Source organism: Triticum dicoccoides, chromosome 5B (assembly GCF_002162155.2).
Source record: "Triticum dicoccoides isolate Atlit2015 ecotype Zavitan chromosome 5B, WEW_v2.0, whole genome shotgun sequence".
Classification (NCBI taxonomy): domain Eukaryota; kingdom Viridiplantae; phylum Streptophyta; class Magnoliopsida; order Poales; family Poaceae; genus Triticum; species Triticum dicoccoides.
The window spans coordinates 119,093,509-119,106,938 of record NC_041389.1 but is presented as its reverse complement, the minus strand read 5'-3'; the positions used below and the strand labels follow the sequence as shown (position 1 = coordinate 119,106,938).

At 45.9% G+C, this 13,430-nt stretch overlaps 1 protein-coding gene across 4 annotated transcripts; it reads left to right on the top strand.

The window, feature by feature from the left end:
• The first annotated feature begins 3,566 nt into the window (after nt 1–3,566).
• On the top strand, nt 3,567–7,668 carry LOC119307723 (factor of DNA methylation 2-like). Of its 4 annotated transcripts, none has more exons than XM_037583799.1 (8): nt 3,567–3,585; nt 4,311–4,371; nt 4,755–4,985; nt 5,075–5,313; nt 5,768–5,944; nt 6,104–6,313; nt 6,401–6,639; nt 7,368–7,668. In XM_037583799.1, the coding sequence occupies exons 3-8, from the start codon at nt 4,760–4,762 to the stop codon at nt 7,489–7,491; spliced, it is 1,215 nt and encodes a 404-aa protein (XP_037439696.1). In that variant the 5' UTR covers nt 3,567–3,585; nt 4,311–4,371; nt 4,755–4,759; the 3' UTR covers nt 7,492–7,668. The 4 variants fall into 4 exon arrangements, with proteins under 4 accessions (XP_037439696.1, XP_037439693.1, XP_037439694.1 ...); XM_037583796.1 differs by having other exon boundaries at nt 3,583–3,697; XM_037583797.1 differs by lacking the exon at nt 3,567–3,585 and adding an exon at nt 3,664–3,777.
• Nucleotides 7,669–13,430: the final 5,762 nt, after the last annotated feature.

The following is a 13,430-nucleotide window of genomic DNA, read 5'->3' as shown; positions in this document are numbered from 1 at the left end:
GCTGCACGCATAGCCTCCGTGCTCCCCTGGCCTCACTGAGCTGCTCTTAGTGCTCCCCATGTCTAGCAGGTGCTGCCCAGCCTCTCCATTTGCTCACTGATGCACCGTAGCGACGCGCCCGAGCACCACCGAACACCATCGCCGCCAAAGCTCATCGCCAGCATGAGTTCCGGCGACCCCACGACCTCCCACTCGGTCCTCTGGATGCGCGGGAGCAAGGGCCATCCCCTGGTGCCCTCAGCGCGCCAAACTGACGCCTCTAGCGCAAGTCCGGCGTGCCCCGCCGTGTTCTGTGGTCGCCGTCGGCTGGTCTCCGGCGTGCTGACATGGCATCGTCGTTAGGGGCTAATGACCCTGCTAACTAACCCTGTGACACTGACAGCGGGCCCCGTAGCGGGTCAAAGCCCGAGTCAACGCGGGATTAGCCCCTGTGTCACTGACGTGTGGACCCCACACGTCAGGTTTGACCCGAGCCGGCCCCTGTTGACTTGCTGACGTCATGCCAACGTCATGCTGACGCAGTAATGTTTTCTAGATTTAATTTAATTCTGAAATTCCAGAAAATGAATATAAACTTCTAAAATTCATAGAAAATTAACCGTAACTCCAAATTAAATAATTTATATATGAAAAATTATCAGAAAAATTCAAGGAATCCATCTGTACCATTTTCATGCATGTTAGAACAACTTATAGCTGCTGTTTAGCACAAATCAAATAAAGGGCATTTAAATAATCACATATGGAGTTTGAATTTGAATCTTGTATTCAAACCAACTTCATTTAATCTGTTGCTAGTTGCATTGGCTCAAAACACATTCATTTTGCCATGTCATGATCATGCATCATATTGTGCATTGCATTGATTGTGTTCCCTTCTGTGTTGCCGGTATTTGTCCCCTCTCGATAGACGTGATACCGATGATGTGATCGTTGACACTGATGAAGACTCAATGTTATCTTCAAAAGTGCCAGGCAAGCAAAACCCCCTTGTTCATTCCGATACAATCATACTCTCTCGCTCCTGCTCTCTTTTACTGCATTAGGACAACACCGATTCATCTGTTACTTGCTGCGGTAGCTGAACCCCTTTGTCCTTTGCATGACCTGTCATTGCCACAGTAAATAGATGAAACCCACTAGCATGAGTAGGAGTTGTTTGAGCCCTGATGTGCCTACTCATTCATGTTTGTTTGTCATGCCTGCTATTGCTTAGAGTTGAGTCAGGTCTGATTCATCGGGGATGAATCAGAGGCGTGTGAACCTGTCCTACTGTGTGTGAGCTAAGTGTGTGAACACGATTTGGTAAAGGTAGCGGTGAGAGGCCATGTAGGAGTACATGGTGGGTTGTCTCATTGCAGCCGTCCTCAGGAACTGAGTTCTGTGTTTGTGATCCATGATTCAGCTACTACCACGCATTGGGCCCGAAACCAATGGACCCTCTCGGCTTCTTAATCACCCTTGTCCTCTGTCCAGGAGTTGCAAGTAGTTTCTGGTGTTTGTAGTATGCTGGAGGCCGTGCGCAGCGCTGACCGTAGGGGTGGGCTGTGATGCGGTAGGCACGTGGCACGGTGTACCGTGCGCCCGTTTGGTGTCTCGGGAACCCTGTTCACATCGTTTGGGGCTGTGAGCGAAACTCCGGCCGGATCTCCTCATGGATGGAACCCGAATAGGCGATAAACCTGGACTAGAGACTCAAGTGTTTAGGCAGGCCGTGGCCGACACCCACGTTGGGCTTCCGCTTGAAGGTTGCCGAGTACATGTCGTGTAAACGGCGGTAAGTGGTGAGAGCGTGTGTGAAGAAGTACACCCCTGCAGGGTTAACATCATCTATTCGAATAGCCGTGTCCGCGGAAAAGGACTTCTGGGTTGCTTATATCAGTTCATAGACAAGTGAAAGTGGATACTCTAAAATACGCAAGATAAGCGTGAGTGCTATGGATGGCGTTCTCGTAGGGAGACGGGAGCGGATCCATAGTGGTGTATTGATATGGTGAATATGTGGACTCGTGTGCGCCACCTCAAAAGAGTTACATTGCAGTCGTAGTTCAGGATAGCCACCGAGTCAAAGCTGGCTTGCTGCAGTTAAACCCCACCATCCCTTTGTTGATAATGATGCATATGTAGATAGTTCTGATGTAAGTCTTGCTAGGTACATTTGTACTCACGTTTGCCTATTTTATGTTTTTGCAGAGAGACTTCAGTCTCACTAGTATTTCCGCGTGGTCTTCGACGTTTAGCTTGTTACCTCAGCTACGATCTTGTGCCTCGGCAGGATTTGGTAGATAGTCAGGCTTCTCAGCCTTTTTCATTTATAGATGTCTGTACTCAGACATGATAGCTTCCGCTTGTGCTTGATTTGTATGCTCTGAATGTTGGGTCATGAGACCCATGTTTGTAATATCTCGCTCCTCGGAGCCTATTCAATAGATTACTTGAGTCATAGAGTCATGTTGTGATGCCATGTTGTATTTGCACATATCGAGCATATTGTGTGTATGTTATTGAAATGCTTGGTATGTGTGGGATCTGACCATCTAGTTGTTTATCTTTAGTAGCCTCTCTTACGGGGAAATGTCTCCTAGTGTTTCCACCGAGCCATGGTAGCTTGCTACTGCTCCGGAACACTTAGGCTGGCCGGCATGTGTCCTTCTTCGTTCCTGTGTCTGTCCCTTCGGGGAAATGTCACGCGGTGAATACCGGAGTCCTGTTAGCCCGCTACAGCCCGGTTCACCGGAGTCCTGCTAGCCCAGTGCTACAGCCTGGATTCACTCGCTGATGACCGATACGTTCGATGCTGGGTCATGGATGCCTGTCCCTGTAAGTCTGTGCCGCTTTGGGTTTACGACTAGCCATGTCAGCCCGGGCTCCTTATCATATGGATGCTAGCGACACTGTCATATACGTATGCCAAAAGGCGCAAACGGTCCCGGGCAAAGGTAAGGCGACATCCGTGGGAATACCGTGCGTGAGGCCGCAAAGTGATATAAGGTGTTACATGCTAGATCGATGTGGCATTGAGTCGGGGTTCTGACATGTATCGACGTCTCGAACGAAGGGAGATGAGGCTCAGAGGGGTAGGGGTTTGTGGCATCGCCGACTTGCTTTAAATAGTAGGCGCATGGGCAGGCAGAGCCGCGGCTTGAATGCGGGTGCTCGGGGTTGGCTTCTCGTTTGCATGCGAGCGAACGTGACGGGAGAGGCAGAGCGGCGACTTGCATGCGGGAGCCCAGAGTTGGCTTCTAATTTGCCTCATCGGTGTGAATGCCAGCCAACTTGAGTACGGTAGGAAGTTGTCCCATTGTCTTGTTCAGTCAAGTTCGTTCTAAACCGGCATGAATGCGACGTGGTTTGCAAGTAGACGTGTCGCGAGAGGCCGGAAAGGGTTTTTTGACATGGGCCCACGTTGTTGAAGGCTTATGCAGCAGAGGACCGGTTTTAGAAATGTGATTAGCATGGAAAGCTCCTTTGCAGCACACAGAAGACCCCGCCCGTTGCCGGACCTGCCTAGTGGTGCCAGCATGCCTGGCACGTGCGGCGCAGCCGGCTACAGCCCTCGGGTCTCGTCCTCTCCCCGTTGCAACGGTGCGCTTCAGCTCCTCTCACGCCATTCCGTCCTCTCCTTCCCCTCCTTGGTATTCTTCCTCCCATAGTCCCATGTGCTGATGCGCCAGAAGGGAAAAGCCCCGAATCTCCGGTACCGCATTCACTTTCCCCTCCCATTGCTATTCCCGTTCGTTCTCTGATTCCCTCTACAGTTCGCAGTTCTAGAGGAGGGTAAAGATTTTTTCCCCCTCCATGTGTATTCTCGTTGCCTCCGTGTTCTTGTTTGTGCTCGAGCCTCCGTGGACGATTCTTTGTGGATTCCTGACAGGGTTGAAGGGAGTTTCTTGTCTGTGTGCCAAGAGCCTTTGCTCTCGGTTCGTCAAAGTTTCCCACTTCTTGTGTTGTTCTTCTTTCTTTCTTGGAGGTGGGGAAAGGAGCAGAGTGTTTCCCCATTAACCAGTCCTTCCCCCCGCGCAATTTGGTCTCTTTTTGCAGGTTCCGAACAAATATTTATTCCGTAACTTGTGTTTTTAACTCTCTTATTTCGGAATCGGAAGCGGAAGAACAGTTTCCGATCTTGCAACCTTTTTTGTGTGTCCTTTTCGGAAGTTGGAGGAAATGTGTTGTTGCTCTGTCTCCTGGCTTTCTTCCTGGATCATCCCCATCCTGTTTTGTTCGTAGATTCGAAATTCAGTTTTTGTGTTGCCTAAAGCCCTAAACCCCTTCAGTCTTTCAGTCACCTAATCGATTGTTCCCCTCTGCAGATCAGTTTGAGGCCGGGCCGGAAGTTGTGGAGGCAGCATCTTGGTTGAACCATCTGTAAAGGTGGGGCTTTTTCCTCATCATCTTGGATTGCATGAGCGCATGGCTGTTCCTTCACCTTGGATGATATAACACTTGTGTGTCTGTTTCCTGTGTTTTCCCAATCATAAATTGTGTGAGCTGAAAATGAGGAACATGCCAAGGGTGGCGATTTATGAACTTAAATGAGTGGGGTGTCTTATGCTTATTTTCCTATTATGGGTGTTTCTTATCCATTCTGTTACTATGTTCATAATGCATACTATCAATGAGCTATTTTGGTTCATAGAAGCATTTTTAGTTACAAACTAAGCCACAGGTAACCACCACAGCAACACTAGCATTGGTAGTATAATGTGGTGTAAGGTGACTATGTTTGTGATATTCTGTTAGCCATGAACTTGCAGGCTACATGGCAGACAGCAGAGGAAGGAATGTGTCTATTGATGCTTTGACTTCAAAGCTTGAATCCAAGATATACTACCATAGGGATGCCGCTGTCGAGTACCTGGATATCAAGACTATGGTTGATAAAGTTGTAGAAGAAAAGAATAAGCTCTTGGCTGAGAACACCGAATTCCTGAATACTATTGATAAGATCGTGGAAGAAAAGGAAAAACTCCAGCATGATCATGATGGTCTGTGAACTTTCATGTTGTTTGAGTTCTGATTCTAAACTAGTTTTGTTAGGATCCTGATGTTTGATGTTGCACTCATTTGGTGGCAGTGATTAATGAGCTGGTGGCACCAATGGCGGAGCAGCTTGAAATGGTAAAGAAGGAGCTTGAAGAAGTAAAACATGAGCATGTGGCAGCAAAGGAGGAGCTTGCTGTGGCAAAAGAGCAACTTGCTCAGAAGAACAAAGAGCTGAAGGTTCTAAGGAAGAAGCTTCAGGAGAGTGAAGCCATGCACACTCAACATGAGCAACAAATTGGAAGTGCTTCTAAGCCTGCTCGTTCCAAAATGGTAAACACTAAAAGCCATTTACCACAACTATTTAGAATTTGGAGCTTCGATGTCCTCATAATTTTAATCTTGCAACATCATCAGCCATTCACCACAACTATTTAGAATTTGGAGCTTCTGACTTAATTCTTCATTTTCTAGATGCACTAACACCTTAATGGTTTTCTATTACTCTATAAACTGACTACCTCTGAACCTTTCCATGTGTTTAGTTTTTTCGCTAGTATTCTACCAAAGCCGATGAAATATCTCTCTTGTTTGCAATCAGTGGCATAAATGCAATGAACAATCATGGAGCATAGAATTTCCTCTGTTTTATTTATGTAGTTTTTTCATTCTTAAACATTGTCAAACTTCTAAGATGATTCTCTATCCTTGATAGAATAGCCTCATGTTCAGTATTTTTTCTTGTTGGTCTATGTTTATGATTATAGGAGTCTCTCTGTGTAAGCAGGTAACAAGATTATCACATAAACGGGCTATCCTGCTCCAAGGATCATCGGACAATGACACAGACAGACATCGTTGTAAAAAACAGAGGTCCTATCCGCAGGTGCCAAATAACCCATCCGCTGGCCAGCATTCAGGCAGAGATGACGATCAGGAGGTTGTCAGACAAAAGCTGATCAAGGTTTTCTCATACAAACTTGAACCGAATACTGCATTCATTCTAGATCCGTGATCTTGCAGTGAGCATATGCATATACGTTACATATATAGGTGTTAAATTTGTAAATTTGAGGTGCGTGAGAGCTGATCGATTGATGTTATATCCAAATTGATATTTCAGGGGTTCTCTGAAATTGATGCTGGACAGTCAATTGGGATAAAGAAAATGGGGAAATTAAATGAGAAGCCATTCCGGGATGCTTGTGCTGTCAAGCTGGCTCCTAAATATGCTGGTACGAAATCTTCTGAACTGTACGCACTGTGGCAGGAACTACTCGATAGTCCAAATTGGAAACCCTTCAAGTCTGTTATAGTTGATGGCAATCATCAGGTAACTCTTTTACCGATCGTTGTAACTTGCAGCATGTGCTTCATCAATTCTTAAGGTTAACAGATTTTGCGTGCCTTACGTGACTAGGAGGAGGTCATAGATGTTGGTGATGATAAGTTGCAAGGACTGAAGATGGCATGGGGAGAAGGCCCCTACAATGCTGTCGTTAGTGCATTGGTTGAGAGGAAAGAGTACAACACTGATGGAACAGGTGATGCCTTCGATCTATGGAACTATAAGGAAGGGAGGAAGGCCACTCTTGGGGAGTGTGTTGACTGTATCTTGGACAATGTAAAGAAACTCAAGCGGGTCCATCTGACATACAGGTATGGTGTCGGTGATTATGAACTTGTTACAGCCTTGGTAGATGCATCTTGCTGATTCTGTTGTGTATTTTTTTATATGTGCATGTCATGGATCCTTGTTGGAGCATCAGATTTTGTGTTTCAGTTGTGGGCTTGTGGCAGTCACATGTGTCGCGGTCACTGCTTTTGCCTTAAGCATTAGCTTATCTTTAATCATTTAAGGCATCAAAATGTTACTTATTACCATTTGTTAGAGTCATGCATATTCTGTTTAGACATCCAGTGTGCTCTGCTGAACTCTGTGTGTTAATGAAAAGTCAGACAGGAAAACACTTCATTTCAAAAATATGTTCAGCCACCCTAAAGGGGAGACGACTATTTGGTATTTATCCTGCTCAGTAAAATAGGACAGTGTTTGTGTCGCTGCAGGGCATGATGACTAGGTGGCTGAAACAACACAACTGACACAACTAAATTTGAATTGCTCATGTGAAATTTCGAGATTCCTTTTAGTGCGGTTTTAACTCAGAAAGGAAGCAGCATGTGGAATCGAAAGGAAGCGGCACGCAGACCTTGCCTCCTCTGATCTAAAACTCAAAACATGACACGTCTATACAAATATGCATGGTGGATTTCTCTTACATTATCAAACCTAGAAACATATTTATCCTCGAGAATCGAGTTTCTACGTTGCCACTGTTTTCCGCGTCGAGCTCATGCTTACAGTTTGTTTCTGGCTTCTTGCGCAGGTCGAGGAGAACAATGTGTACTGCCACTGCGAGCATGCATGACCCAGTGAAAGATCTGTCGGCAGCAAGTAATGAATGGAGTCATCAGATGTCCAACACTAGCAAGCATGGAGGGAAGTCATGATCTTAGCAGGCTTTTATTTTGCGCAGCCATTTCATGCGTCTGATTAGAACTCTGTTGTATCAATATGCCGCTGCTTCGGTGTTACCTTGGTTTCAACTTCTCACAAGAACTCTGATGCATGAATATGTTACTGACTTTGGTGCCATTTTCATTTCACGCTTCTTCTTCAATGTTCTAGTGTTCTCCTTCTTGGAGTGGCTTTTCTTTCTGTGATACCTGGTTAGTGAAGAATAATAGCTTGGTCTCAGAATGCTAGTGCACTCTTGGTTTTTTTGACTACGGCGGTAACATTGCTGTCTAGATTGTGGAGTGTATCTGAAGGACCTCTTCTTCTGTAGTCTTTAGACACACCGGTGGTTACTGCTGAATTTCGTCTGTGTGTGTGCGTGTGTGAAATTAATATAGAAGCCTCTCTTTATTGAAAAATATTAGGGAAACGTTTCGGGCCGGCGGACCGGCTGAAGCTTGAGCCGGTCGTCTCCCACGCGCGAACCAGCGAGCAGTGGCCCCACGAAAAAAAATCTATCCCGTGCCTAATCCCTTAGAAAATGTTTCGCACCTTACGTCCGCCCGAGTGCTCGGCCGGTCGCGCTTGCTGGCACGCCTGGCTGTGGACCACAGATGTTGCGTCGGACGCATCAACGGGCCCACGCACCGCCCACCTTCTTCTCTCCCTTATCTCTTCGCAGTCAAACCCCATCCGCTCCATTCGCTTTCCTTCTTTTCCTTTTTCCACACCAGCCAGCTTCCGCTCCCAAATCCTCTAGCTCTACACCGGCTCCGATCATGAGGAGGGGAGGCATCGCCTGTGATGCAAGCTATCACGTCGGTGCTGCTGGGGACGACCACGTCTCCGGCGACCTTCTGAGCAGCACTAATCGGCGCACTGACGGGGTGGGAGGAGCTGGAATGATGGTGACCCGGGGAGGCAGGCGGCATGCCGAACCGGTGAGCGGTGTTGCTGCGACCAACGACAGAGAGCCCACGCACTCATGCTGCAAGTCCGACGGGATGCTATGGCCAACGAGAGCTGTGCTGGAACCGGTCTCGCGCGGTGCTGGAACCAGCATGGGTAGATGCTGGAACCGGCCATGGTCAGAGCTACAATCACATGGCGTTTTTGCAGGCGGCACTAGTGCTACAACTGCTTTTCTTTCTTGCTAGTACCGGTGGCGATTTTTGCTGGAACCGGCTACAGATTTTGCTACAGATCATTAATTGGGTGGCGTTTTTTGCTGGAACTGGCAATTGATTTTGCTGGAACTAGTTTTTTTATTTGCTACAATCGTACAACTAGAGTCCGGTTGTTTGAGTTTATTTGTTGGTACCAGTGCTTATTTTCGCTGGAAGTAGCAATCTTTTTTGCTACATTCTTTTTTGTTTTGCTACAATCGAACCACTGAGAGTCTCCCTGCTGAGTGATTTTTGTTGGAACCACATTTTATCTTTGCTGAAACAGTAATCTTTTTTTTGCTACAACAGGTAAGTTTTTGCTGGATCGTCTTGATGTTTATTTGCGGACCGCTTGTGACAGAGGCATAATTTTTGCTGGAACCTGCGATGTGTTTTGTTGGAACTGTGTTTGTGATTTGTTACCACCAGCGACGCCATTTTTTTGTTCCCGAGATTTGTTCTTTTTGGCTGACCACGGGTGGTGAAAGCCAGCGACGGCAAACCAGATGTGGATGGTCGTCGGAAGTACTGCAATCACGGCACCACGCGCCGGAACCATGGGTTAAAGCTGCAATCACAAAGAGCAGAAGATGAGCTGCAATCGCAAAGAGCAGAAGCTCGAGCCCCCAATCGCATTCGTGCTGCAATCCTCGACGGCCGCGCGGCGATAGGTGGCGGGGCTGTAACCGACCGGGGGCTAGGCGTGCTGGACGGCACACGTGACTATCTGAGATGGGCGGAGGTGAGCGGGGGAGAAAGAGAAGCGCCAGTGTTGACCCAGCGGGATGGAGGGAGAGGAAGGAGACGAATCTGGGATGCATCGAACGGTTCCACGAATAGCAATCAGACGGCTAAGGGCCGACCGGCCGAAAGATTAGGCCGGTGCGCCGGCGCCTAGCGCTGCCCAAAATATTATCATCATGCATTGTACTAGTAGGCAATAAGTTTTTTCTATATCATTGTAGACAATAAAGTTTGTGTCAGGGCCTTTACTCTTGTTGCGTGTACACCATCCAACTATTAAAACTGTGCAGAATTCATTAGACCTTTGCTCGCTGATCTATACATGTCCACAGGGATGTTATGGCCAACATAATTTATGCTCGTAAATACCACTTCCTCCGTTTCAATATAATTTAAGTTCTAGCTTTCTCTTAAACTTCTTTTAAGTCTGTAGCGATCACGATCCCAATTGATTGAAGTCTCTGTACTTAAGTGTCATCTCTGGATCGGTAATGCTGACACACAGTACTCGAGAAATTATAGCAGAGTTCAATCACACACTTATTACATCGAGTCCTCATAAAGAGTATGATTACACAAAAATATCATGGCTGAAGGCCATCTAAACTAAATAACTGCGGAAGCTTCGAAGGTAAATGAGTCCATCAACTCCAACGGCATAGCTGAGTGCAAGACAACGACCTATCGCACCTTATTCGTCGTTTGAGTAGTCTGCAACATGAGACATTGCAGCCGTGTAGGTCAGCACATTGAATATGCTGGCAGAGTTACACTGTAAGACAATGAATGCAAGAACTATATCTACATGCAATATTTGGCTGGTGGAGGCTCTAAGTTTATGATTTTGCATAAAGCCAATTTTTCCTACAACAAAGGAATACATTTATTTAAACTGCTCCCAAGTTGTTCCAATATTTGAGAAGGTTCCTCCAACTCAAATCCCAGATAAACAAGTATCATCATTAAACCCAATTCAATTAATTAAAGAGTGATGAGATCAACAATAATATTCAATTCTAGATACTCAAAATGTCCATAACCGGAGACACGACTAATCATGATTAGTTTATACACTCTGCAGAGGTTGTGCACTTTTCCTCACAAGACTCGACCGCATCCAAGATCGGATGATCGAGACATAGTCTTTTTGAAGCATTAACTCTCTACTCCGGGCAGACCGGTGCACCTACTTTCCCCTACATCTTCTAGTCCACCTCTTTGAGAGCTCATACAACTTACTCAACTATGTCAGAGCCCATAATGGCTTTTGGCTGCACACGGAAGTTTCTAGGCATGAAATATCATATGATCCATTTGAGCCTGGGTGGCGAACCAAGGAAAAATCACACGGGTACTCCGGGATTTCCCAAAATGGACAAACACTGGATTCTCCAGGTGCCCCAACCAATCCACCCAGATGTGTATTAAAGTTGTCACCTTAATGTTATCCAAAATTAATAACTCTCATAACTTCCATGCGAATCACGATCCAATCTCCGTCTACGAGCATGGCTAAGCAATAAAAGAGCATACCATATATTCCCGGGGTGATCAAAAGGTATTAGGTTCCTACCTCAAGTACTACAACTAAACCACATGTTCCCAGTCCTACTGATGCAAATATTTGAGGGGCATAACTAATGCATAGTAAAAACTGGGTATAGAAAAGTATGATCAAAGTGTAACTTGCCTTGCTGACGATCTGCAAACTCTAGAGATTCGTAGTAACAAGCTTCGCACTCCGGGTAATCTAGCATAGACAAACAGTAGCATACATAAGCAATCACTCAAACGAAACAGAGAGAAATCGAGAAAAGATCCAAATAAAACTGGAAACAAGCAAACGACTAAACTAAAACAGAAAACAAAACCAAACAGCATTATTTTCATGTGGATTAGATCTTAACAGTATGTACATGTGATTAGCTACAATTTGCAAAAAGAAACGACTCAAATAGAGTTATGAAACTCAAGATACAAACGAAACAAGACCGTTTACTAATCTGAACTAACTCAAATTTTAAATTGTCAAAATCATGTTCAAGTTGGTTAACTGGAAAGAAGGATCGTTACGAAGATTTAGGCACTGGTTTCAACTAATTTGGACAAACGAGCTAAAGTTACGCTAGTTTTAAGATCAAGGGATAAATCGCGAGAAAACTATTTGCGTATAGGTCCCTGGCCGAAATAAAACTAAAAAGAAAAATCTACGGAACGAACGTTCGTTAACAGAATTAAACGAATGAAAAAGTTCGTTAAAACGATCTAACCAGTGAACGTTTACTAAATGAACTAAAACAAAAAAGAAAAACCGATCTAAAAAAATAAAACCGAAAAACCCGAATGGTTTTATACCATTTAGCCGGGATTGACCGACGGCGTCGGGCGACGGCGAGGCGAGGCGGTGACGCGGGCGACGGTGTGGGCCGGCGGCGGCATGAACTAGGGCGGCGGGGGCGGCTTGGTTCGGCAGCGGCGCGAGCGACAGGGCTGCGAGCGGCGGCTGTGATACAAGGAGAGGAGGGGGTCGGGTCCGGCCCTTATAACGGGGTCGAGGGGGGAGGGGCTTGCTTGGGGGAGGGGGTGCGGCGGCGACCTGGAGTCCAAGAGGACTCCGACGGCGGCTCGACTCCGGCGCGGGGTCGGACTTCCGCGTGGGGAAGGCGCCGGCGCTAGGGGGCCGGCTGGGCCTTCGGCCCAGTTCGGCTCGAGACTGTTTTTTTAAATAATTTCGCCGCAAACAAAAATCCTAATAAAATATAAAAAAAATTCTAAAAATTCCAGAAACAATTTTCACCGTCCAAATCTAATATTTAGGATAAGATGAACATTTTTCTGGACTAAAATGCAATTTCAAAAAATGCACGTTTTTCTCTAATTCAAATAAAATAGCAAATAAACTACAAATAAAATAATAATTTGATTTTAAAATTTCTTCTCCAATATTTCTCTTCTGTTGAAGAAGTTATATAATCTTCTCTCATTTATTTTTATTGTTGAAAATAATTGGAGAGAAAATATTAAAATCAAATTGATCCTCTTCTCAAATTTGAAAAAAAAATCAAATATGAATTTTTTGTGAAACCTCCAACTCTCTCCTTGGGGCATTGAGTTGCTTAAGATTTCTAGGATCACAACAAAATGCAATTAAAATATGATATGCATATGATGAACTATGTATAACATCCAAATTGAAAATTAGGATGTTACAAAGTGTGACCAAACCCATAAAAAATTATATTAACATATAGAACACCAAATTAGTGCCATGAAATTATGCATCTATCCTCCACATCAAAGTACACAACAACGCCTCCGCGTCGCCTCTCTCGGGCGACACGGGTGAGGGAGTCCTGGATTAGGGGGTATCCGGACTACCGGACTATATACTTTGGCCGGACTGATGGACCATGAAGATACAAGACTCAAGACTTCGTCCCATGTCCGGATGGGACTCTCCTTTGCGTGGAAGACAAGCTTGGTGATCCGGATATTAGATCTCCTTTGTAACTGACTCTGTGTAAAACCTAGCCCCCTCCGGTGTCTATATAAACCGGAGGGTTTGGTCCATATAGGGACAATCATAATCATCATAGGCTAGCTTCTAGGGTTTAGCCTCTACGATCTCGTGGTAGACCAACTCTTGTAATACTCATATCATCAAGATCAATCAAGCAGGAAGTAGGGTTTTACCTCCATCGAGAGGGCCTGAACCTGGGTAAAACATCGTGTCCCTTGCCTCCTGTTACCATTAGCCTTAGACGCACAGATCGGGACCCCCTACCCGAGATCCGCCGGTTTTGACATCGACATTGGTGCTTTCATTGAGAGTTCCTCTGTGTCGTTGCTGCGAGGCTCGATGGCTCCTTCAATCATCGACAACAATGTTGTCCAGGGTGAGGCTTTTCTCCCCGGACAGATCTTCGTGTTCGGCGGCTTCGCACTGTGGGCCAATTCGCTTGGCCATCTGGAGCAGATCGACAGCTACGCCCCTGGCCATCAGGTCAGGTTCGGAAACTTGA

Excerpts from the sequence above, each read along its gene's own strand:
- LOC119307723 (XM_037583799.1), top strand. The coding sequence starts at position 4,760 with ATGGCAGACAGCAGAGGAAGGAATGTGTCTATTGATGCTTTGACTTCA. Across the intron at positions 5,945-6,103 it reads TCAGACAAAAGCTGATCAAG|GGGTTCTCTGAAATTGATGC; the intron begins GTTTTCTCATAC and ends TTGATATTTCAG. Across the intron at positions 6,314-6,400 it reads TAGTTGATGGCAATCATCAG|GAGGAGGTCATAGATGTTGG; the intron begins GTAACTCTTTTA and ends TTACGTGACTAG.